This window comes from Sinocyclocheilus rhinocerous, unplaced genomic scaffold (assembly GCF_001515625.1).
Source record: "Sinocyclocheilus rhinocerous isolate Xijiao unplaced genomic scaffold, SAMN03320098_v1.1 scaffold2340, whole genome shotgun sequence".
NCBI classification, from domain to species: Eukaryota; Metazoa; Chordata; class Actinopteri; order Cypriniformes; family Cyprinidae; genus Sinocyclocheilus; species Sinocyclocheilus rhinocerous.
In genome coordinates this window covers 236,393-247,823 of record NW_015646462.1, presented here as the reverse complement: position 1 = coordinate 247,823, position 11,431 = coordinate 236,393, and the positions used below count along the sequence as shown (strand labels likewise).

The following is an 11,431-nucleotide window of genomic DNA, read 5'->3' as shown; positions in this document are numbered from 1 at the left end:
AGCCACTAGATCCACTAGATGCGGCGCTGCTGCATTGTTCATTAAAAATATTGCTGAAAAAGAGAACATCAAGATCTTGTTGATCTTGTTTACATCAAAACTGAAACCACGCCGTTCATACAGAACGCATATTTCGCGCATTTTCTAGAGGGACATCTATTACCGTTGCACTCACGTTTCGCACAAAGGAGCCGCATGATTAGTAAGTCATGTAAAATTAATGCAAGTTTAACTTTGAAAAAAAAATGCACTTTTTTCACAGATAGTCATTATCTTATGGTTTGAATAAACGTGCATTAGTAATATTTTGTTCGATGTGCCCTCTTGTGGCCTCAGAAGAGAAGACAAAAGCTTTTCTTCACCCTAACTGAAATTATGCATTTTAAATTTGAATATAATTCGAATTTTGATAATATTTAAGTTCAAAATTCGAATTTAGTTTTTCAGCCATTTTGACAGCCCTATTATACACTGTGTTCTCTTCTTAGGTGCGGAAAGCACTGCGAAGTTCAGAGGCTTACGACAATTTCTTACGCTGTTTGGTCATCTTCAATCAAGAAGTGATCTCACGGGCTGAACTTGTGCAGCTGGTCTTGCCATTTTTGGGGTGAGTGGAATTCAATTTAATTTCATATTGACCTCTGAGAGATACTTTCAGTCTGATTTAAAGGCTTTTAAGTAGCCATTATTAAATTTCATTCATTATAATTCAGAAATCAATAAAACTATTAGTTCTGACATTTTTGCTATTGCTTTTTCTGGTTATCAGGAAATTCCCTGAGATTTTTACATGGTTCAAGAACTTCCTCGGCTACAGAGAGTGTGCCCATATTGAGAGCTTTCCCAAAGAGCGAGCCACTGAAGGCATTGCAATGGAAATTGATTATGCGTCCTGCAAAAGATTGGGCTCCAGTTACAGAGCCCTTCCCAAGAGCTTCCAGCAGCCTCGATGTACAGGCAGGACTCCGCTGTGCAAAGAGGTGAGTTCACCATCGGGGAGCCATCCTTTCACACCAAGTACAACTTTTAATTTATTTCTTTTGCACACTTAACACTCTTCTGCAAGCTAAAAATTTTGCAGCTGGTGTTGGTTGATGGTATACTGGTATTATGGGGTGCCCATTCGATTAGATTTGAGTTGAATTGAGTTTTCAGTAGTTAGGAATTATGCTGTAAAGAGAGTTATGTTTCTCTTTTTCATTGTTAGATGGAGTGGCTAACTCTTAACTTTTATAAAGAATATCTCTTTGGATTTGAGACTTTAGTCTTTGCAACTTTACAGATCTTCTTTATGCACCAAGAGCTTGTAACACTCTAAAGAGAAAGGAAAAAATGAAATCGCATCATATGACCCCTTTAAAGAAAGATTAAAAGGCTCACTTGGCACTGATAATAACTCAACTGTTACAATAATACACCATGCAAAATGTAGCTTTCCAGTGTGGGAGGAGTTTGACTCACTTGTAGTGAAAATCTTGATGATATGACCCTATGCTAATGCTGAATCATTTTCAGGTGTTGAATGATACGTGGGTGTCATTTCCATCCTGGTCTGAGGACTCAACCTTCGTCAGCTCCAAAAAGACTCAGTATGAAGAGCATATATATAGATGTGAAGATGAGCGCTTTGAGGTAAGCAAAAAGCAGTTTCACAAGTATAGATATAATATATATATTTTTTAAGTTTACCAAAGCTTCATTTTCATCAGTTTAGTAGGATATTCAGTTCTGTGTTTGATCAAACATGTCATGTGTCGTGCAGCTTGATGTGGTTCTGGAGACAAACCTCGCCACTATCCGTGTTCTGGAGGCTGTTCAAAAGAAGATCTCGCGCATGTCTGCTGAGGACCAGGCCAAGTTCCGGCTGGACAACACCATCGGTGGCTCCTCTGAGGTCATCCATCGTAAAGCTATTCAGAGGATATATGGTGATAAAGCTCCAGACATCATAGATGGGCTTAAGACGAACCCTGCTGTCTCTGTACCTATTGTACTCAAAAGGTCAGCATAAATGTTATTTTCTTGCTAGCAGAATTATAAAAATGTCATGCACTGTTGTGAGAAAAGGCTCTTTCTTTGAAAGAGGACAGATTAGTTTTTAAAACTTTTTTTTGAACATGTATTCTTTGTAGAACAATCCAAATAACATAGTACATGATTATGGAAGTTATTCAAAAGCATATAGGGCTGCACAGTTTTTCCAATTAAAATCAAAACTGTGATTTTGCCCTAATGCAATTATTAAACCACAAACTTCTCCAGATTCACTTTATTTGAAGGAAGAACTGATAGCTGCAAAAACGTTTTAGTTTCTGACCAAACTAAAGACTAGAGACTATAATTAATTATAATAAGAACCAGATTATGTTTCACAATTGAGTAAACTAAAGGACGTCTGAATTTTGCTCTTTCATAGAAAACAAAATGTGAATGCCCTTATAGAGCAATTTGTACTCTTCCTCTATTGGCAGCAGATTGGCCAAAACATGTTTTTCACACCCTGTTGAACATGGAATGTGTGATTTCTATGTGTGATTTAATCATTGGTATCTAAGCAGCCGAAATATTAGATGTTAAATGCTTATGTGCCACAATTGCAAAAACAACAACAAAAAACGTATATGCAGCCGTAGTACCCAAGTAATTTATAATTTTGTTATTATTCAATAGCAGCATTGTGTTTTCTATACATCTCAAATAATTTTGTCAGATAGGGAGAGTTCTGTCCTATACAGTTCTTTTCATTTGAGGTTTTCCTCACAGAATTCATTATGTTTGTCTTCTTAGGCTGAAAACTAAAGAAGAAGAGTGGCGAGAGGCTCAGCGTGGCTTCAATAAGATCTGGAGGGAACAGAATGAGAAGTATTACCTGAAGTCTTTAGATCACCAAGGTATTAACTTCAAACAGAACGACACAAAGGTGTTTCGCTCCAAGATGCTGCTCAATGAAATCGAGACTCTTTATGATGAGGTATGAAACATTCAAAATGTATATTTTGTGCTCAAAAATGAAATGGATTTTAAATATTGCCTGGTTGCACATAATGGCCTTTTCATCCACTTAGCGGCAGGAGCAGGCTTCAGAAGACAATGCCGCCCCTCCTTCAGGCCCTCACATGACCCTCACGTACGAGGACAGCCAGATCCTGGAAGATGTGGCCGCTCTCATCATCCACCATGTCAAGAGGCAGTCCAGCATCCACAAAGATGACAAGTACAAAATCAAGCAGATCATATACCATTTCATCCCCGACATGCTGTTCGCCCGGCGCGGCGAGCTTTCTGATGTGGAGGAGGAGGAAGAAGAGGAGGCTGAACCAGATGAAGATGGGACTAAAAAGCACAATGGGACGACGTCAACAAAGTCTAAGCTCCTCTTCAGCCATACAGCAGCTACCCAGCAGAAGCTGAGTAACTGTGACGATGCCTACAACCTCTTCTATGTCAACAATAACTGGTACATCCTCCTACGGCTGTATCAGATCCTGTGCTCCCGACTGCTACGGATCTATGCGCAGGCGGAAAAACAGATAGAGGAAGATGCCAGAGAGAGGGAGTGGGAAAAGAACGTCTTGGGACTGAAAAGAGAGAAGAACGACAGCCCGGCCATCCAGCTGCGTTTGAAAGAACCCAGTGAGTTTCAGATTTCACTCCGAGTTTAAGCAGGTAGTCATTGTGTCAGCACGGTTCACACCAAAGTGGAGAACTTGAGTGCGAGACCTCCTAAATTTGTGAAGACAGCTGGATGTTTTATCACCAGTTGCTCTCAAGGGTTTTAACACATGTTAGAGCTAATGACATTTCTCTCAGATTTACCTGCAACCCTCAGGGTCCTGTCGCCATGGAAACTACTTGAGCGACTCGTAGATAAAGGCTGTAATTTGTTTATTTGTAATGCTGTCGTTAGAGGTTGATGAATTAAAAATGCCCTGTTTGTTTTTGCAGTGGACATCGATGTTGAAGACTACTACTCTGCCTTCTTAGAGATGGTGCGAGACCTTCTGGATGGCAACATGGAGACATCACAATACGAGGACCAGCTGAGGGAAATGTTTACCATCCATGCCTACATTGCCTTCACAATGGACAAACTCATCCAGAGTATAGTGAGACAGGTAGGGTTTTTTGTTTATTAGGTCGAGTTCCTGTTTAGTGAGCATTTTCAATGTTTCGGAATCTCATCTTACAGTTCAATCTTTCTTTTTTCTCTTTCCCACAGCTGCAGCATATAGTAAGCGATGAGATCTGTGTACAGGTGACTGATCTTTACCTTAGCGAGTGTGCCAACAAAGCCACCGGTGGGTCCCTGTCCACCCAAGCTTCGAGAGGAAGTGCCGAGTCAGCCTACCAGCGCAAAGCCGAGCAGCTGATGTCCGACGAGAACTGTTTTAAGGTACGACTATCTCTTTTTAATTTACCAAGACACACTCGCTACGTCCGAAATCACATATGGTTTTTTTCCACTGCATGGCACGGCTTGGTACAGCTCACTTTTGGGGGGGTTTCCATTGTGTACAGTACCTAGTACCTGGTACTTTTTTTTTAGTACCACCTTGGTTGAGGTTCCAAGTGAGCCGTACAGATACAAAAATGTGACGTGTAAATACTGCAGATCACTGATTGGTTATAGAGAATCGTCACTACCGGCGTCATTGGATCTGCGACATGAGACTCCAAACCCGCTAGATTTAAATAGTCAGCAACAGCCACCGCAGTATCATTTGTTTACATTACTTTTTTTTTTTTAAACGACTTTACTTTTGAAATTTGGACAAACTCCATCTGCCATGTTGTTACTACATTGGCACAGTGTTTAACCAGAAAAAATTTAAATGGCACTTCATTCCCAAAAGGTTGCCGACACCTGGTATAGTTAAGAGACACTTAGTTCTAGTTTAAATGAGTACAAAGACATGTTTATCACTGGACAAGGACAAAACTTTCTAGTGTGCATGAAACTATAATATTTAGTAAGTATACTTTGAGGTTTTGCGTTCGGTTGTATGGATACACTAAACATTTGTGTCAAAACTGAAGCATACTTTGGCCTTAAAGTTTTACACAGTCACTTAAGGAAAGCAATTTACAAAAAGTATTTAAGTGGTGTCAGTGGTATAACATGGGTATGTATATGTTGTACCATTCCTGTCAGGTCCATATCTTTCAGTAAAAGTCTGTTTGCAAAGCTTGCGTCAAATTGCAAACAAATAATTCTGTATGGAGACATTTACGTAGTTGAAAATAAACAGCCATTTTCCTAATATCAGGTTCCTTTGGAAGGTAATGATATTTTTAGTCCAGTGATCCTGTTGTAGTTGTATTTCTTCTGTCTATCTATATAACAAATGAGTGGGTGGGGCTAAATAGGCAATGATCAATGTTGATCTGTCTGTGCAGACAGTCTTGTGCTGATGTATTGATTTTTATAATGTAATAAAAACCTGGAGCAGATAATGAGTCATTTTGGCAGCTTGGATTCAATATACTTGTGCATATGCAACCCTCTATAGTTGCCCAGAGTAAGATTTAGTCGCATATGCGAGTGATTTACTCCCAATGTAGAGGGTTTATATGTGTTCAATTGTATGCATTAGTGTTCACATCAAAACTGATATACTTTTGGACTTAAAGTTTTATGCAGTCATTTAAGAAAAGCAAAAAGGATTGAAGTGGTATCAGTAGTAGTGTAGGGGAGATATTATTGTGTGTTGAAAGAAAGTGCTTTTTTTGTACTAGAATTACATTCACAGTGACAAAGTCGAAGTCACAGTAAATGATGGTTGTATAGGAAATACTGCTAAGACTTTTCTGTTGGTTTTTCAAGCAAACTAATTGACCATCCATCAAGCTATCGGTCAAAGTGACTTAATCAGCCAAAATCACTGCTTTTTGTTTTAATGACCACATTTTTCAATGTCACGCTGTTATCTGCTGCCTCTTTTCACCTCCTCCTCTTTATTTAACTACTTTGTTTAACCACAGTTTAATCTGTGTAGATAGATGCATATCTACAGTGTTTATAGGTTTTTTTTTTCCTTAACATTTTAAGTTAAAATATATGGGTGAATATGTAAGGGAAACTATTTATGTGAGATCATAGAAGCTGATAGTTTTAAAGTATTTCATGTCTGCTATCCATGCATATTTAAACAGGACTTTTTTTTTTTCATTCCAGTTATTGTTCCAGAAGTCTAAGGGGACTGTGCAGCTTGCCGTGGAGCTGTTGGACACAGAGGAGGAGAACTCGGATGGACCTGTGGATACCGAGGTAGATGCCTGAGACTTGGCTAAAGATTTTTCAGTGTTAACCTATTAATTCAAACTGTACTGTTGGCAAAGTGTTGCAGCAACATCTTTTGACTATTAGCAAAGTTTGGTTTACTTTGGAGCTTATTCAGGCCAAGAACCCTGTCGCAAATGTTGCATCACAGTGAAAGTTGATCATCTATGCATATATGAACAACGACAATAAATTGCGCAGTGAAATGCAAGAAATGCATCCGGTTTGAAGTCTGAGACTATTGAAGAATATCTTTAGGCTGAGACTATTGGTGTGCGAGACAGTAGTGTGATTGTTGTCAAATCTGCAGTTGATTTTAACAAACTAAATATGCTATTTAGGGCTGCATGATTTGGGGAAAATTGTCATTGCAATTTTTTATTTATTTTTTTGGTTAAAATTGCGATTTGCAATTTAAATGCAATTTTTAAAACAAATTAACAAAAATAACTATATAATAATTAGGTAAAAGTTAATAAGATAATTACAATACTAATTTTACTTTACAGAAACTATTGTTTTACAGAAAACTGCTGGGTTGTTAACATACAGGCCTATAACTGTACATCATAAGATACTGTTATGATAAAAATCTTTGACAGTAATTTCTTAATTTTTATCAGCAAGTATGTAAAATCCAAAATGGAGTCCATGTCTTTAATATGAAATATGAGCCTTTTATACATCCACTGTGGGGAAAGAAAAAAAAAAACTCCTGTACACTTCTATACACTGGAGAAAAAAATTGATTATCATATGTTTACTTAAAATTTCTTTAGAGAGAAGTATTATTTTTCCTATTTATGGCCAAAATAGGACTGAGTGCGCATTACTAAGTCCTAAACTCATGTAATGTCTGTTTCAATCATACTGGATGCCAGAGGGTGCCCTCACGCAGAAACTCCACATATAAATCACAGAAGTAATAGAACACATAACGTTCCAGGAAATCCCTAATATGGACAAAGGTATCTAGCTATGGCTGTGACTGAGTTAAAAGAAGCTAGAAACGTATGAACTGATTAAACATGAAGACAATAAACCTACGACAATATATGATTTATCGGTGTTATTCACGCCTTCTCGGGTATTTTCATAATAATAAAGTAAATTTATAATGCAATGCTAATCGACATAGCCTTTATTTCAGTATAGAATATATTTTGTGCCTCATTCTGTAATAAGAAGCCACATCAGATCAGAAAATGAAGTTATTTCAAAAACACTCCACTGATTTTGTGGAGTAAAATCATGTTATAATGTTCTCAACAACAGATGCACATTATAAGCGCTTGCAGAGATTATGGGGATGTGCATATATTTATTTCATTAAAAAGCGCAGCCTTTGTGATTTCAATAATTGCATCAAGCCAAATCGCGATTTCGGTTTGATTTCTATTAATTGTTCAGCCCTAATTAGGGCCCTATGAAATCAGTTTTTTTTGGTTGTTTTTTTCAATTTCCTTTTTTTTTTTTTTTTTCCAAATTCATTTTTTTCCATTTTAATTTTTCTGGATTCCATTTTTTTTTCTGTTTTAATTTTTATGGACTCTTTTTTTTTTTAATGGTTAAATTACATTTTATCAATCAAAAATGTGTCTTATGTCTAAATTAAAATCATGAAACTTATACAATTTAACAAATTTATTATATTAGGCAAGGCAAGTTTATTTATATAGCACATTTCATACACAATGGTAATTCAAAGTGCTTTACATAAAAGAAATGAAAAAATAATCACAACAATAAAACAAGGAATTTAAAACTTTGAAAATGATTTAAAAATTGATTTAAGAGGTTTAAAATGAATTTAATATTTAATAATATATTTATTAGTATATATTATATCAATAGCCTATGAAATATTGTTTTGTTTTTTCTGTGTTTTGTATTTAATTTTTTCTGGTTATGAAATGAAGGCATAAAATATTAATTCAATTAATCTTTTAACCAAATAAAACTTAAACTTTATTTTTTGGTATTTAGTATTAACATTAAAACATGAAAGAAATATTGTGTAATTATTCCTTAAAAAATAAAGTTTTAATAATTTTAGTAATAGTTTAATATTTAATAATATATTTATTAGTATATATTATATAAGTTTAACAAAAATTACATGTTTAGGGCCTTATGAAATGTTTTATTTTTTCTCACCTTCTGTTTTATTGCTACCAAATTCTGTTTATGCATGTCTAATTATTTGAATGCATAAAAACAATTAAATTTATTAAAATTTACTTTTACAATAGCCTATGAAATATTGTTTTGTTTTTTCTGTGTTTTGTATTTAATTTTTTCTGGTTATCAAATGAAGGCATAAAATATTAATTCAATTAATCTTTTAACCAAATAAAACTTAAACTTAATTTTTTGGTATTTAGTATTAACATTAAAACATGAAAGAAATATTGTGTAATTATTCCTTAAAAAATAAAGTTTTAATAATTTTAGTAATAGTAGTAGTTGTAGTATTACGTACATTCTTCTGAACAGCAGTAATATATTTCAGGCACAATAATTTCTTCAAGTTAAACCGAATTTTTATTTTGATGGGTGTCCGTGAATACCTTTACATTTTTGTGTGCATATGATATGACGATAGTTTCTTGAGCAGTTCTAGAGATTGTTTATGTTCGTGTACTCGTATATTGAGGCGGCAGATGCTACGCGCTTCAGTATGTGTGTAGTAACCGAAACGGCGCGTGTGCGCCTTTCATTCACACAGAGACACACAGAACATGCAGGATTCGAATTTAAATAGTCTTTTTGTTGCTTAATATTTACAGATACTAGTCCGTATCACGCCTTGATTTAAGTTTAATGACCTACTTTTGATTAATTCACCCAAACTTTGACAAATTCCGTGACGTTCCGCGTTAACCAGTAAATTCAATTTTTTTGACTGGATTCCGCAATTCCGTCCGCGTTTTCCACATCGCGGAAATCATAGGGCCCTACCTAATGCAATTTCAAGTTTTTAAAGCTCATTATCTGAAATCTGTTTTAAAATCGTTATGTTAGTGCTAATACTACTTTTTTGTGGGAGAGGCATAGACCACATAGTGTATGACATCAAAATCAGTCATTAAACCCATCTGCAGTGCACAGCCCAGTCATGCTAACTTCAGTGTAGCGGTTTGTGCAAATTTGGTACTTGCACTATTCCATTGCACTACTTTCTGTGCAATAGGCCTTCAGCTGACTCGTTTCTTGAAGGCTGAGATCTATCATTCAGAGGAACATATTTTGTCATTCTTCTGCATCGCCGTATCCAATAACATCTGCTACATCTGTGTCACCTGCTGCTGCAAGAAGTGTTGAGAGGAAATGGGGGAAAAAAAGGTGTCGTTTCCTTATTTGTCTTTCCTGTTGCACCTCAGAAAAGAGGTGACAATGTTGATGAACCAGATATTAAGGCACCACATGCTTCTGACCTGTAAGAACTGCTGGTAACACAATAATGTCTAAATGGACTAAATATCAGAAGGAAAGGATGCGCCATGGCAAGACTTTGCTGATTTATATGAGCCAGTTCTGTTCAACAGTCCTGACAGACTCTATTTGTGCTTGGGATTTGGGAGGGAACATCTCTTTCAGCACCGACCATTTTGAGTTATTACTCCGTTATAGCCCTTGTGGTTGAAAAATTGTTGACATTGACTACTTTTTGTTGAGAACTCCTACACCAGTCCCTCACTCTTCAGGGACTTCCTTCATAAATTGATTGAGGCTTGTGGCACTGTTCGGAATGTAAGCTAAGTATGTTCCGAGCAGCCAAACATATTGTCAAGAAACACTCCTTGTGGCAATATCCGAGGGGTCAGAAACAACAAGGTGCTGTATGATGAATGGAGGGATATGTGGGAACTACTGATCCTTCCATAGAGCCTACAGTGATGGCAAGGGAAGGTGACAGACAGTGGATCCTTATGGATTGGATGCTGTGAAGTTCTACACGAAATCAGACAGTGGTGTTGGACTGTTTTGGTCATTGCTGTTATGGAAGATTTCAGCAAATTGCCAAGGCGAAGATGACCCACACAGTATTCTAGTTGGGTCTTGCAGAAATGGGTTGTCAATGTTCATCTGTTTCTACATCAGCTCCCACAGTTTTCCAGGACTTTTCTATATTTTGTATCCCATCAGTTAGTAACACCACTGGAAGGCAGAGGTGTAGTCTGAGCCACCAGAAAAATCAAGTGTGTGTGTCTGATCTTGCAGTGTGCTCTCAGCCAAAGTAGCACTGTGTAATATTTGATTTATCTGTACATATTGTTAAAAAATAAGTTTGATTTGATTGAAAAAATTGTATTGTAAAATAATTGAAATTGGTGACTTTTGGTAAACCAATTTTTAGTTTCTTTCAGATTTATACATTTTTAGAATTATTACTATTACTGTTCAGGGGTGCGTTTCCCAAAAGCATCTTTAGCCAACTATGGTCGCAAGTTCCGTCGTTACCAACATAATTCAACGATTCGGTGTTTCCCGAAACCATAGTTCAAACGAACATTCACAAACAGCATCGTAAACTTGCGTGGTATGAACTACAGCTCTCGATCTGTGGTTAGAAGTAGGGATGTCAATTTTCGATAATTTCCATGATCGATCGTCGTTTAAATTAAAGATCAATTAATCGATTAATCGTTTCGACAATTAATCGATCATCGATTAATCGTTGACATCCCTAGTTAGAAGTATAGTTTCTTGTTAGTAAGACATATGGCTTTGGCTACAGTCGGTAGTTCTGGTGTGGATAAACAACCACGCATGTCACTTCTGCATGCTGCGTCTTACTCTGTGAGATAAAGTGTCACTCTTTTCACAGCTTTTGCCGGCTCTGAGACTCTTTCACAGTGTTTCTCTTGCTCTAGCAAGAACTCACTCATTACTAAATGAAAGCTTAAAGTGAAGACCTGGTTATTTCAGGGGCCTTTTCACAAGTCCATTGTTTTTGAATTTCTGTGTTACTTTGGCTATATTTTCACACTTAAACCAATAATTTGGTATTCCTCTTGTACCATTGTCCTCTTTTATGCTAAGAAATAAATCTCCTGACAGTTCTCTCTCAAGTGGTTTCAATGTTGTCAGCATTAAGTCTGAGTATGATTCACTGGGACACATACCACTTAATTATCAAGAAATTAC

The 11,431-nt window shown here is 36.5% G+C and overlaps 1 protein-coding gene across 4 annotated transcripts in view; it reads left to right on the top strand.

Moving 5' to 3' along the window:
- Positions 1 to 11,431, top strand: part of sin3ab (SIN3 transcription regulator family member Ab) — a 31,329-nt gene that overhangs the window by 12,642 nt on the left and 7,256 nt on the right. For all 4 annotated transcript variants that reach the window (XM_016511970.1, XM_016511969.1, XM_016511971.1 and 1 more), the window contains exons 10-18: positions 489 to 607; positions 770 to 980; positions 1,516 to 1,632; positions 1,763 to 2,001; positions 2,788 to 2,971; positions 3,066 to 3,633; positions 3,946 to 4,115; positions 4,220 to 4,393; positions 6,176 to 6,268. In XM_016511970.1, coding sequence (XP_016367456.1) covers positions 489 to 607; positions 770 to 980; positions 1,516 to 1,632; positions 1,763 to 2,001; positions 2,788 to 2,971; positions 3,066 to 3,633; positions 3,946 to 4,115; positions 4,220 to 4,393; positions 6,176 to 6,268 — 1,875 coding nt within the window. The remainder of the gene's footprint in view (positions 1 to 488; positions 608 to 769; positions 981 to 1,515; positions 1,633 to 1,762; positions 2,002 to 2,787; positions 2,972 to 3,065; positions 3,634 to 3,945; positions 4,116 to 4,219; positions 4,394 to 6,175; positions 6,269 to 11,431) is intronic.